Consider the following 15,220-nt stretch of genomic DNA (forward strand, 5'->3'; position numbering starts at 1 on the left):
ATTATTGTACTCAAGCCCCAATGTATTTTGGTATAAAAGATAAGGAAACTGGGGCTGAAAAAGTTTATGTCCAATAGTTTATTACAATATATTGGAAGATAAGTTATCTTACACCAACACACATAGCTCCTAGCCACTGCTATATTTGATACTCCCTTCTGGTTTTATTTTTATCTCGCTCAATAAACTGTGAGTTCTTTGAAACCAGGCTTTACTTTATAATCCTTTTGTTTATTTATTTATAATTCTTACTTAGTAAGACTAGTCACTAGATTTTATTACAATTTATTTGCTATTAGAACTGATCCTAAATCTTGTTAAGGAAAAAAAGGATGGATATTGTGTGAGAATTTTAACCTTGACTATAACCTGAATATTTAATGTTAATAGTTGTCCTATAAAGTAAATTTCCTTCCATAATACTGATCTGCAATTACCTACATTGTGGACAAGAATGTTGCTCACTATATAGTATATCCATAAAGGTATGACAGTAAGGTGAAGAAATTTGTTTACGAGAAACCTTAGTCTATATGGCAAAACACAGTCAACAGTCAACATGTAGCTCTTGGAATCTTACTTTTAGAATATGTAATTCCAGTTTCCTTTAGAATGTTTTGTTTGTCTTCTTATAAATATTGTCCTAAAACTGATGTTAAACTGATATCGAATTAATATCACTAATATTTCTTCATCTGCTTTTTCTCTTATTCCAGGAGATCTAGATCCTTGCCTTTGTTTAAAAACAACTTTCTAAAGGTATATGTCCTCTTAGAGAGATGTGACTAATGAACAAGGTATAACACAATAACTGCTTTCAGCTCTGCAAGCATAAGGTCTGCTCTCTACCTGTAGACACCTAACTCTAAAAGCCACTGAGCCACAACCCCAGGGGAAGTGGCTGCTACTTTTCCAAAGAAGTTGCCGCACCACATCATCTGCCTAACATAGGTCACTCCCCATTCCTATTGCCAACCAGTGCCTTCTTAACTTTTAGTGACCCACAAATGTACAGGATTTCTTACTGCTACACACTTCTGTCCCCCTTCCCTCATGCAGTTGCTGTATCCATATGCTCATTGCCAAAGAGGCTCTATGGGTGAAGGAATCTTTCAGACTGGATCAAGGTGAAAGAGACTCAGGATCTTGCTACCAGGACTGTCCCTGGAACCCCCAGATTGACTCTAGAATGATTTGGAAGCTATAATATATAATACAATAGTACTAGATGTCAGTTGCACCGGATTACCCAGCAGCTTTTAACAACTTAGTTTGGGAACATAAGGGGCTCTTAAAAATAATCGTATGTTTTCAGGTGTCCCACTTCCATTTGTCTTATAAACTTCTGTAAGGCAATACTTTCAAAACTGGAGCTTACTATTTTTATATAATTTTCTACTATACCAATTCTTGATTTATTTTTTTAGGATTCTTACCTCCAATAATAATAATAACACACTAATGGTTACTTACTTGGGCGATTCTGTACTTTCTCTATTAAAGTAGAGTTCAGTAGTTCAATAAACACAGACTCTGATCTTTCTGGTTCATCATCATCCAAAATTGAAATAGTTATGGTTGCCTCACTCTGATTGGCTCTGAAAAGAGCAAATCCAGAAGCTGGTATATAGTCTCTTCCTTGAGTTGCTCTGGCTATACTAGGTGGAAAATAAGGCGGTTTTTCCATATCATCCAGCGTTGTGTATGTGACTATGACTTTCCCCATGAGGCCTTTTAACCTTATCACTGACAGCGTGATATTTTGCATTGCTTCCTCAACTTTGATAGGTCTATTTTTCTCAGAAAAGATGAAGATCCCACAAGGATCGTCACTAGCCAAAACTGTTAACGTGGCATTAGTATGAACTCCCAAGGAACCACTGGAGACACTGAGGATTGACACAGAGAACGCCTTATCCAGTTCTGGATCTTCATCTGGAAGTATTTCCAATGTGATGTTGGCACTCGTCTGCCCAATCTCAAATGTGACGTTGCCAGAGGTGAAGGCAAGATCGCCATCAGGATCAGAGCCTATGCTCCAAAACAAAGTCACTTGAGACAGAGCTCCATGGCTTCTTATAATCTATAAAATATTTAATAGCAAAATGTATTAAAAGAGAGATTAAAATCACTGATTTAGAGGTTTGTAAATATAGAATGATAGCAAGATATTAAATTTTTATTTTATTTTCTACTAGTTTTTCTCAAGTATATAAGATTCTTGGAGGCAAGGCCAAGTACTACCCATCTTTGAGGACCCTCAGAGTACTTAAAAAGTGATTATTGCACAAAGCTACAAATTGATTGAACATTTTTAGCTACTAACTAAACTACAGCAGTATGTTTTCTGCAATCATAAATTAGTAATGAAGCAAATGTAATTATCATATGTAAGCATACTCATGAAAATTTTTGCTTTTACTACAAAGATGGTATATACTTCATTGTAAGTAATAAATGAGTGATATTTTCTAAAAAGTTAGCCATGAAACTCATTTTTGAAAACAAATTATATTTTCTTTTATCTTCAATATAATATGAAAAACTCACCAAAAAACATATTTCTCCTAAAGTTCGCTAAAATATACTTCAGCAATACTTTTGCCAATAATATATTAAGGGGAATAAAAATAGCTTTAAATACAAATGTTAACTTAAAATAACAGTCAAGATAGGGATTTTAGAAAACTTAATCTTTTTCCCTTATTTCTTTTTTTCTTTTTTTGAATAATTAGTTATCCTTTCTAAGATTGTTCAAATTACTCCACAACAACTTATTGAAAATCTGCCATTGAGTAATCTTTCTTCATTATTTATACAAAATCTGAGGAGGCTGAGCAAGCTTCTAGCTCCTCCCAGTTGTTTAACAATTGAATTCAACTTAATTCCTAACTGAACAAAGCAGAGGAGGAAGTACACACACACACACACACACACACACACACACATCATATAGAGTTGTCATTATGAACTGCTGTTCACAAATGTTTTGGATTTTATTTCCTTTTGGGTGAGAGATGAGATAGGATTGCATTTTTCTACCCATTAACACTAGGCATGGCCATGTGACTTTTGACCATGTGACTAAGTGAAAATGTGGAAATGTTATGAATCACTTCCAGAAAGAAACTCTAAGAGCCATATGCAGTTCTCCACATCCACACTTTCCCCCTCCGTGAAGACAGAAGCACCTGCTGAGGTGCTACCTCTGTGATCCTTGATGCCTCAATAACTGGTGACTGTCAAGTTAGGCTCCAAAAACACCATCGGTAGAAAAACAAATCTTTGTTATATTAAGCCAGTGAGCTTTAGGAGACATTTGTTTCCACAGCCTAAGTGAATTAATACAAAATCTATATAAATTAATACTTGTATGCTCTACTATATTCCTTAAAGAGTCAGGAGTCCTCAAAATCATAAGACAAACTTATATACAAAACTACATACAAAGACAAATGTCAAATTACTATTCAATTATCGATCTGTATTGTGTGTTCCACTAGGATCATTCCCCTCTACCTAAAAAGGAAAAAAAAAAAAACATAAAGGACACCTTCATAATACAATAAAAGTTTTAAAAGAACAGAAAGTGTCTAAGACTGGAAGAAAAAATGTACTCACATTTAATATAACAGTGCTGTACCCATCTTCTGGTTCAGTTCCACTGACAAAGAGTGACTCAGGGCTAAATTCAAATATACCATGAGCATGGTCAGAGGCTGCAATTGTCACTAGTATTTGTGAAGCCACTCCTAGACTGGCTGCATGAATAAGTTCCAACAAATAGCAAGAAAATGTTAATAAGTAATTTACAAACCAAAGGAAAAGCCAAGGAACAACTTTTTGAAAAGAGTTTTACCATTCATTGAGTACATTCTAATTTGTTTTAGAAAGAAAGGCAGACACAAATGGTTGCCACACATATTCATGCTTTTATGACCTTTCTCTATTTTGGCACCACCATGATGTACAAGTGCTGTATAAGCACTTGGAGATGAATAAGAAAAACTTGTTTTTCTTTTTCTGCTCTATGAAAGAGAACATTCTTCCACACAGAGTATATGAGGAAAGTCTCCCACGACCTTTGCTGACCTCAGAAGAACAGGAGCCAAAATGACTCTTACCTTCATGAAACAGTTTCCTTATGATTTTTATCAATCTGACTGAACAGATTCTTGGTTTCTAAATGTGCATGAGTTCTAGGTCTATTTTATTATCATATTATGATATTATAGATCTACCTCTCCTGGCGCCCAAACACTCTTGTAACAGTCTTGTAACTAAAGAAGTGCCAATACCTACAGAAATACTGAATTTTTTTCCTAAGAAGTATATTCAACTATTATGTTGTATTAATATATACAGACAGAAAATGAACAATTCCAAAAGTAACACAGTAATTAAATACAGTAGTTACATGAGGCACTGATGAAAGTTAGGAATGAGAAGAGTGGGAACATGAGTTCTAACCTTAAAATATAAAACCTGAAATTGTGAAAAAGGAACATTTGAGGATTAGAAAAAGTTCTCCCTCCAGAAATAAGTATTCTATGCATTTTTGTTCTCCCAATACAAAAAAAAAAGTATTTGAGGTAAAAAGCTGAATCATGCTTGCATATGAATCAAATGCATTCTCTTTTGAGTATTCCCTCCCACTCACTGACAACTTATTCTCTCCATTTACTGCCTTTTTAATTTCTTTTTTCCTGTTTTGATTAAATGCTACATGTAAAGACTGCTGGTTCTTTCTGTAAATACAATAAGCATGATACATTTAACATAAAAATATAAATGTTCTATTTCTCTCTTTTCAGGTATTCAAAGCTATGTAAAATATTTTTCAAAAATCATTTTATGACTGATATTCAAGCAAAATTTCTATTATAGTTGGAATCAAGAAACTCTATTGGGTTCATACTAAGGGAAATCTGGGCTTTGGAGGCAGGCAAGGACTTGATTCTGGCTTGATCACTTTCTAGGTAGGTAACTATAACACAGAGTAAATATAAAGTTGCTGTTATGGTTACTGAGATAAAATATGTAAAGAACCTGCACACAGTAGGTATAAATAATTGGTTAGTATTGTTGTCTCTAAAAAGAAGAGTTAAAATAAAATGTAGACTAGTAAAGGGCCTTGGAAGAGCTGCTTACCATGCTTGTGAATAGTTGGAAGGAAGAATTCCATGTCCCCGTCACCACTACCACTGCCATCAACCCTAAAGAATTCAGTCACTTCACAAGAAGACACAGAGACACACCCACACAATACACATCAACACAATGAGAAAATGGAGAGCTCTTAAAACATATCCAGAAAAGATGAAAATGTAGTAATAGTCACCCTATGACATGCATTCTTCCATAGAAAATATATTTTTAAGTGGTAAAAGTATAACACTATTTTATAATGTAAAAGTATAACATTAGTCAAGCTACCAATTTATTGAAAAGTCATCCATAGCATTAGGAAATACTCCAAGTAATTTGTAATTGGTATTTCCCATTTCTGCCAACTTAACCAACTGACTTTTTTTTTTAAGATTTTTATTTATTTGAGAAACAGACAGAGAGGCAGAGGCACAAGCAGAGGGAGAAGCAGGCTCCATGCAGGGAGCCTGATGTGGGACTGGATCCCAGGTCTCTAGGATCATGTCCTTGTCTGAGGGTGGCACTAAACCACTGAGTCACCCGGGCTGCCCAACCGTCTTTTTAAATCACATACTTAAAGCAATGTAAATTGTTTTTAACATTTTAAACATTTAAAAAATATTTGTGGTTGTGTATAATCACATGGTTAGGCCTCTATGATTATGACTATAACAGAGTCACCTTACCACTCACCTCAATCAACTCAAAATTAGGGAAATGTGTCTAACATTTCCCTCCAGCCAAAGGTTCAAATTCCCACTTTATTTACCATTCTCAGAGTTGATCACCCTTTTGCTACTGACATGGTAGAAAGAACCCTAGATAAGCAGTCTACAACAATCTGTTTCAGGCTGGCTGTGAGAAATACCCACTGTAAAACCTCCAACAGGTCATTAAAACTCTTGGTACCTCAGTTTTCTCACCTAAAAAAAATGTGCTGCCTTTAACAGGACTATTCTAAAGACCAAATAAATAATGTAAAAAATAAAGCACTTGGCAACATATAAGGACTAAGACAAAGAGAAAGTGCTTCTACCTTCACTTCCAATACATCTTATACCCTACCCATTACTTTACTCTTTACTAACAGTTTAAAAAGAAGACAGGAAGTGTAACAATGACAATGGTGGAAGAGAAGAGGAGTAAGAGAAGCAAGTCCACATCCATGTCTATGTGCTTCTACAGTATCCTTGATTGACATACGAGTTTAAGATCTGCTCTGCTCTTCTACTCTTCCCATCAGCCAGACTGGGATACACCAAACATTATGGCCCCCCAAATCTGAAATAACCTTAGAGGACTAAGAGGCAAAATGAGTTTTAGAGAATATCCAGTGCATCCCCCATATTATCTACAAGTCATAAGAGAGGGTAAAGTTCAACACCGATGCACTCTGAATAACATAAAACACCCAGCAGATGTCTATGTTATGTAGAGTTGGTTTTAAAGACAAAACAATATGAAATAACAGTTTTTTCCTTAACCCTCAGGTGAATTTAGCTCCTAACAATACTGCATTTCTTAGTCCCTAGCTATGACTTGGGGAATAGAAGCCAGTGTCTAGATTCCTTTACTCCAAGCCCAACTCACTGAGGGAAAAATGAAATTCTCTGTCACTATTGTTTACTAAGAGGCTGCAAGATAGGTTTTCAAGTGAGTACTCATGCACAATACCTAACAATGTATAATCTAGAGATACAGGAAGAAGTTTCCACATAAAATACCAAGTATCACTATGATCAGAAATATTACTTCTAAAGAATACTTAATGTTCCTTATCACACAATAATGATCATTAACGTTTTCTCCATCACATTAAGTATTATTAACTACAAGTGATACAAACAACAACTTTTCAAATGTTTTATAGTGACCTCTAATTAATGAAGTCATTTCACAAAAATATGATTTGGGGATGCACTTGTCTCTGGAGGGCAAACAAAGATGGTATTTTTACATGTCACCCTCCAAACACACCATCCAGCATATTTTTACTGCTTTATGCAGTCATCCAAGCTGTGGCCGCTTTTTAATCTATTCCCTGGCTTGACCTCCTTTGCTTTCACCTGGGGTTTTGGGAACACAGGGAAGGGAAATTTGGGGAAATTTTCCATACAGACAAGCAAATATTTAATACTTTTGAGTCATCAGCTTACCTCCTCCCTCCAAGTTCAGTAACTCAACTTTAAAAGATTTTTCCAATTCAGGGACAGAATTATCAGTGATATTAACAGAAATGTACTTATATCTTTCTCCTGGTTGAAATTCTAAGGTTCCAGCAACACTCTGAAATACAAATAAAAGATTTATCCACTAGATTAGAATTATTCTGTGTGTTAATGTGCAAGATGAGAGTGTTTTCTATGTCCCAAATTATTAAAAATACTGAAACAGAAGAACATAAGTAAAATATAAACCTGAGGGGTGCCTGCATAGCTCAGTTGGTTAAGCATTTGCTTTCAGCTTGAATCATGGTCTCAGAGTCCTAAAATGAAGCCCTGCCTCAGGCTCCCTGCTCAGGGGGGACTGCCTTTCCCTCTCCCTCTGCCCCTCCCCACCATGTGTTTTCTCTCTCTCAAATAAATAAACCAAGATAATTTAAATAAATAAAATATAAACCTGAAAACACTTAAATGGATATGAATAGTGTTCAATATAAATTCTAAATAAATATTCAACTAGGTAAAGCAGATGGATTTTTATTTCTCTTGTTTGCCTATTCAGTAAAAAAAAAAAAAAAAAAGTACTTAAGGCAAATGAGAAATCTGAATAGGTGACATCCACAAATTCCTAAATTAATTCAATGAAATGTACATAACTTTTGACCAAGTATATTTAGAACTGTTCAAATTATATCACTAAGTAATATAAATACTCAATGTATAACAATGGCATTTTCACTTTTTTATTCTGAGAATCTCTCCAAATAATAATAAAGACCAGTCTATTGGGCATTAACACTTTCTTGATTATACTTGCAACTGCAATTCATAATATAGATCTCTCATCAGAAAAGTTCACATACTATAGCAAAAAGTTAAGTTCAAAGTCATAAGACCCTTTTTTCCCCCAACTCATGAGAACATATTTTAAAGTTGTTTAAATTTTTCTAGTGTTATTAACTTGTGTGGGTAAACTATATTTCATTCTCAGTAGCTATTAATGACCTTAAAGCTAAATTGAGAAACTGAAGTACCAATTTACCTACTCACTCATTTATTTACTTTTTTCAATATTTATCAAATGCATGGTATCATGGACATGGTACCATTTTAGATGCTTGGGATTCAAAAGCAGCCAAGATAAATTTTAGCTAGATTCTATAAGGAGTGTTAACCATGTAATATAATCCAGATAGAATAATAACTGATGTAAAAGGCATACAGTTACCTCAAGAAGGAAGTAATTAACTCTGCCTAGAGGATAGTCATCAATGGAGTTAACTCTATGAGTCGTAACAACAGAAATGATATTTGACTGCCTTAGGAAACCATCTTAACTTGACCTTAGCAATATCCAACACAATGAGCCATTCCCTCTTCCAGAAGTATGTTCTTCTCTGATATTCCATATCACACTCTCAATTTTTCCTTTCCTTTTTAGCTCATCCTTTTTAGTGTTCTTTGTTGATTTTAACAGTCTCCTTACAACCTCTAAAAACTTCTGTTCATCAGACTCTCTCTAGACTCTCTCTCTAGACAAGGCTACTATACACTTAGCCTTCAAATATTATTTATTATTCTCCAGTCTCAAATTCTGTCTCCAAACTCTGATATCCAGACTTAACTCTTAATTCCTATTTCAAAGTTTTCTTATAATTTCTGTCAGGATTTTTAATTCATGATTTTTCCCTTAAAAAATCTATGCTTTATCCAATCCTCTCCACAGTACTAAGTTATACAGAAGCAAGTTACTCATGCCAGGAACTAGGGAGTCACTTTTGACACTCTTTTCTGCCTATCCTTAGCACTAAACAATCTTCAAATCCTGCCATTTTAACTCTGACACATTTCTTGAGCCCATCTTCTCCTTCACATCTATACCACTACCTACCTAGTTCAAGATACTAATAACACCTTTTGCCTTGTTCTACAAAATGGACTCCTTGCTGGTCTTCCTATATTTAGTGCTTGTATCTTTCAATTCTTTCTCCTCAGTTCAGACTAATGATCTTTTATAAATACATAATACCTTTCAATTACTTCTTTGTTTTTAAAACATAAGGCACAAGAGTACATGATCTCTAAGGCCTAGCAAAATCCCAGTGCCCACATATCTTATCTTTTAACATGACACCTGGCTCTCCACACTCCAGGAAGCACTGGTCTTCTTTCTGCTCCTCATTAGGACCATTTAACATTTTACTCATGCTATTTTACCAGTCTCTAGTAGTGCTTTCCCCCTTCATTTAGTTTACTACTTTCCTCCTCCTTAAACTTCAGCACTCTGCATTGGTATCACTTCCCTAAACAAGGCCTCCTTAACTACCTTGACTATGTCAATACCCACCTCTCTCCCAGAGTACCAATCCTGAATATGCCTACAACTGTGATTCAGTCACTAATTAGTTGTTTCATATCACTATCAAGAGCTGGAAGTAAGCACCTGGATGGTGGGGATCACCTGTACCTCAGTATATGAGAATAAGGTTAAGAACGATGATGTCTGGGGCACCTGGATGGCTCAGTGATTGAGCATCTGCCTTTGGCTCAGGTCGTGATCCCGGAGTCCCAGGATCGAGTCCCACATCAGGCTCACCACAGGGAGCCTGCTTCTCCCTCTGCCAGTGTCTCTGCCTCTCTCTCTCTCTGTGACTCTCATAAATAAATAAATAAAATCCTTAAAAAAAAAAGAAAAATGATATCTGATATTCAACTGTATCCTCTCCTGTAGATGATCTCTCCTGGCACTTCCCCTCCTTCCCACAATACATACATGCTCACACACACAGCCTAAGAAGCCCTACTTTTGTGCTAATGCAGATCAGAGACAGCTGACCCATCATAGAGAAGTGGAGACAAATTATTTATCAAGTTTTCAGGGACAAAGCAAAGATCACAGTTCAACGTGGTGAATCCAAAGTCAGACAGGATATCCAAGTACCCTAAAACTCAACACAGAGGTCTTCAAGGGTAGTTGCTTTCTGATAGTCATGAAAGAAGGAGGCATAGGTTTTGTTTTATTTTGGTTTTAGTTATTAAAGAAAATGGTAATCCAAGTGGAGATTGGGGCTTTCCAGACTACCTAAGAACCGGACACTATCAATATAAGAACTAAAGTATTTCTTTAAGAAAATCCAGAGAATACTAAACTAAGCTGTCATTCTTGTGGAATATGTTATATACCAAATTAAAGGTGTAACGTCAAGGGAAGAGAAATATATATTGCCCAAGTAAAAAAGTTTGGGAAAGAAGAAATCTGAAAAAAAAAAAAAAACTCTGCCAACTGGACTACAGCTAAAATTAATTGAATTCAATTAGCCAAGATTTCTGAAGTTTGAGCAGAAAGGCTATACAAATTACTGGACACTGCACCATTGTGCAGGTCTTCTCAGGAAGGAGAAAAACAGGGAAACTATTATTAAACTGAAAGATTCTTTGGGAAAACAGAAATGTTGAAGGATATAAAATACTTCCTAAGAAGTACAGCCAAGAAGAAATTACAAGCATTTGCTTAATATGAATGAATACTGGTGATAATAAGAATAAGCAGTGATTACTGTCACTGTATATGTGCCATGTACAGTACGTGACACTTAAAATGCTGCCATCCATCCTCAGAGCAATCCTACCCAGCAGATATCATCTCCTCTTAATGATCAGGAAATTGAGGTCAGGAAGATTTGAGTTCCCAAGGCCACACATTTAGAAGAGCAGTTTAAACCCAGTTTGGTCTGGTTCAAAATCCCAGTTTCTGTTTGCCAGCACCACACTGCTTTTCACTTGAGAAAAATATAATTAAAATGGAAAGGACATGACATATAATTTCTTCACAAATCTGGTCCCATTTGATGGACATAAATAAGATTTTTTTTAAAGATTTTCTTATTTATTCATGAGAGACACAGAGAAAGAGACAGAGACAGAGACACAGGCAGAGGAAGAAGCAGGCTCCCTGTGGGGAGCCTGATGTGAGACTTGATCCCAGGACCCCGGGATCACAACCTGAGCTGAAGGCAGATGCTCAACCACTGAGTCACCCAGATGCCCCAATAAGAGGATTTAAATGTGTAAGAAACCATTGTTAATATACCTGATCAAAACCTGTAACACTAAAATAAAGAATAGAAATGAAAACTATCACAAATACAAGGTGCAAGTGGAATCATCAGTATAATACTACTTAAGTGTCAGGCTTCAAAGGACTGAAGTACCTTAAGTCACAGAAATGTAAAAGGTGAGAGAGCTGTCAGTGCTTATTTTCCTTGTTGAGTATGTCCTGGGACTAGTGCAAGTCCCTTCCAGGCCTCCAAGAGAAGGACAGAGTCTGACAAGGGCACACACCACTTCCAAAGGATTAAACAATTTACCTGGTAGTCCTCAGGACTGAATGCCGTCAGTGGGACTGTTCTAAATTCTGCCAACACCCTACCCAGGAGCCCCTGTGCCCGGACGACCAATAGCCTCACTTCTCCATCTTCCTCCTGCACAGTGATGTGTGGAATACTACTTGTGGGCAGGGTCATTGTGTCCTCAGGTTGAGGGGGCAGTCCTGTGGAGAACTGAAGCAAGCCTGTAGGAAACAAAGAAAGGCAGGACATTCGGGCCCCCATGATCTGTGGAAGAACATCTTTTCCATTTGAAACAATCTTGCACAATTATTTTGATCACCAGAATAAAATTTTGAGGGCTTTCATTTAGAAAAGACTTTAGTGAAGATTCAATTAACATGCTTTTGACACAGAATATGAGTTTTCAAAATGCTCAAAGTTAAAATGATAATTTTCCTTGTCTCTGCCCAAAGAATCTCATATTTGTATCTCTAAAATTCATTCTTGGACTTAGAGCAGAACATGATTAATGCCACTCTAAATATTTGCAAAATACTTAAGAAAAATTTAACTAAGAAAATCAGAGTTGAGGAGTCTCCCAAGTTTCCTACACAGACCTTTTAATAGTTGTTCTTGCTTTATTCCTACAAAAGAACTATTAATTTTCAATGTAGAAAAATAGTCTCAATTTTTTAGGACAGATATCTATAATTATTCCCCCATTAAGAAAATTATCACTTTGCAGCACAAAAAGGAATTAACATAAACAGCATTGACTCCAATTCTTGAAGCTTAATAAAATATAAATTACAAAGTACTTCAATTAGTTAGGGATAACATATCACAATAGGATAATTTTTTTAATTAAAAAAATTTTTTGAAAGCCATGAATAGGAATACTTTTTTTCATTTTAAATAATCCTGTATGTACTTTGCAAAACATATTTTTAAACTTCAGAAATTGATCTTTTTATTTTCTTTTATAAACAATGTCCCTCATAATGGCAGCTCAGAACTTCAAGAGCCTAGAAGTTAGAGGGCCTGAAGAAGTTCTATTTCAATCATTTGCAAAAAGTTCCTTAAGAAGTTTTTAACTAGACCAAGTACACTCAGAGAAGAGAGGATTATTGCAAAGGGCTTGATTACCATATGGATGATCACTAGCTTTGATCGTGATATCTGTTGTTTCCTTTTCAGGGTCTATACTTGCACCACTGGTAGGAGTTGAACCTAGCTTCCCATCTCCAGGAACTGCAGAAACCAGCGTCACACGGAAATACTCATTAAGCTCAGGAATATCATCATCAAGAACATACAGATTCAGGACCTAAAATGTAAAAATCCAAAGGCATGAAGCAATGAGGTATACAGAAATTACTTACCACTTCACAGAAGAAAATAGAACAGCCAATTAAGTTATATTTAATTGAAGTTACTATTTAACATGATCCATTAAGGAATGCCTGACATACACAGTAGCCGCATTTTAGGAAAGAGATTCACGATGGACCTTGCAATTATGGCACAAGTGATCCTTCCAAAAATTAATAATAATTCAGCCATACTCCAAAAAATTTAAGTCAAAATTTGAAGTGAAAAAACAATTCACCCTTCTTTTACTAACTGAATTAGCATTAGCACACCTACAATGTGCTAGGGTTAGAAATGGCTCCAGTCCCTAAGAGGCTCACAGTCTACTGTAGGAGAGAATCTACGAAGAAAACATTTAAAAATGCAATGTAAAATGCTAGTTAGCAGATTTGTTGTCTAGTTCTGAATTACAAGATACAGATATTATAGTGTTTAATATATGGCACATATTAAAAATGTTGCAAGATTTAAAATAAATACATGTTAATAGTCATGACAGAATTATGTACAGACAAAAAAACCCAACCAACTCTACCTTCTAAAGATTTTGCAACAGATACGTTTTAAGCAAGTCTTAAGATATTAGTTGAAATTATAAATGGGAAGGGCATTCCAAGTAAAAGAAACACTTGTAAAGGCACAGTGCATGAAAGAATAAGGCGCACAGAGACCTGCAATTAGACCACCACGGCTGAAGCAGGAGATAAGGCTGGATAGATAATCAGGAGTCAGATCACAGGGATCTTTTACACTATCATTAAAAAAGAAAATGACTCTTTTGCTCAGGCCCACGGTACCAGCAGGATGAGCAGATGTTGTGGTCTTCATACAGTCAAGAAGCTCCATAGCCACTGTCGAGATCAGAAGTGCCAAGATAAACAGTACAAGAAAATCCATTTGGGCAGAGTCCTGAAGGCCAATGCTTTTAGAGGTACATCCCACTCAAAGGGAATTATGCTGGAAAAAAAAGAGTTGAAGCCAAATAGCCAAACTGTGCCATCAGGAATTGGGTCAGGGTCCAGCTGATGAAGAATGAAAAAAAAAAAAAAAAAAGCACAGCCTTTGTACCCAAAGATGGTTGTTTCAATTTTATTGAGGTGTTTCAGTTTATTACAGTTTTTATTTCTAAAATAGTTTCTTCCAATTTTTATTTGATGAACAGGTATTTTTAGTGATTGCTGCTGACACCAGAAGCAAACTGTTTATTTTATTCCAGGAAAATGATGTAGTTCTGATTGCTGGATATGATAGCAAAGGGTCACGCTGTTGGTGACATTCCTGGAGCTGGCTTTAAAATTGTCAAAGTAGCCAATGTCTCTCTTTTGGCCTTATACAAAGCCAAGAAGGAAAGACCATGATCACAAATTTTGATGATAAAAACATAACAGCAATACATTTTCACATGCTAATAAAAACTGAACTTTATTCCAAAGGCAGTGGCATGAAACTGAAGAATCATAAGCAGGAAATTGACAAAATGAGAATGTAAACAGAGTGGACAGGGCAAGAAAGGATGCTAGGAGTTGAGATAGGAAGTGACTGAACAGAAATAATGAGATTCTGAACTAATGCAGATTCAGTGGAGATGAAGAAAAATAGATTTGTTCTGGAGAGAAAAGACCCAGAACTGATGGGTCTTTTTTTTTTAATGTAGTGTTTCTAGAGAGTTTGATTTAGTAGGTCTGAGGTAGAATCTGAATTCAGTATTTATGTTCATTTTTATCAAGATTTTAAATAAAAAAGTAATATATGGCATAGCCGATATACTGAGAGGGAAGTGTAAAAATGACACCTACTACCCAAATCATGTCATAATTTTTAAACTAAAGAGAACAATATTTAGCTTGATGATTTAAAATGTCTTGCCCCTAGGAAGCAAGCTAACAAATGCTGCTCTGAAAAGTAACACCAAAACATCAAGATGTACACTAAAAATAAAGCAGCAAATATTTTTAAGGGGTTAAAGCTACCAAAGTAATCATTCATTTTAGTGAAATGAAGACCCTATCAAGATATAAATAAATGTATTTTACATAGTAACTCAGTAAACCAAAAAAGTATTTACCTTTATGTTACTACATGATATATACTCTACTTTCTGTTCTATTTTTTCTTAAAGATTTATTTATTCATGAGAGATAGAGAGAGAGAGGCAGAGACACAAGCAGAAGGAGAAGCAGGATCATCACAGGGAGCCTAATGTAGGACTCG

At 35.6% G+C, this 15,220-nt stretch overlaps 1 protein-coding gene and 1 pseudogene across 1 annotated transcript in view; one reads left to right on the forward strand and one right to left on the reverse strand.

Moving 5' to 3' along the window:
- Positions 1–15,220, reverse strand: part of ADGRV1 (adhesion G protein-coupled receptor V1) — a 521,868-nt gene that overhangs the window by 418,845 nt on the left and 87,803 nt on the right. The window contains exons 23-28 of the mRNA XM_077865031.1: positions 12,785–12,965; positions 11,678–11,880; positions 7,305–7,434; positions 5,152–5,232; positions 3,622–3,761; positions 1,474–2,083 (exon numbers count right to left, since the gene is read on the reverse strand). Of these exons, the coding sequence (XP_077721157.1) occupies positions 1,474–2,083; positions 3,622–3,761; positions 5,152–5,232; positions 7,305–7,434; positions 11,678–11,880; positions 12,785–12,965 (1,345 nt within the window). The remainder of the gene's footprint in view (positions 1–1,473; positions 2,084–3,621; positions 3,762–5,151; positions 5,233–7,304; positions 7,435–11,677; positions 11,881–12,784; positions 12,966–15,220) is intronic.
- Positions 13,814–14,385, forward strand: LOC144290159 (small ribosomal subunit protein uS12-like; annotated as a pseudogene).

This window comes from Canis aureus, chromosome 2 (genome assembly GCF_053574225.1).
Source record: "Canis aureus isolate CA01 chromosome 2, VMU_Caureus_v.1.0, whole genome shotgun sequence".
Classification (NCBI taxonomy): domain Eukaryota; kingdom Metazoa; phylum Chordata; class Mammalia; order Carnivora; family Canidae; genus Canis; species Canis aureus.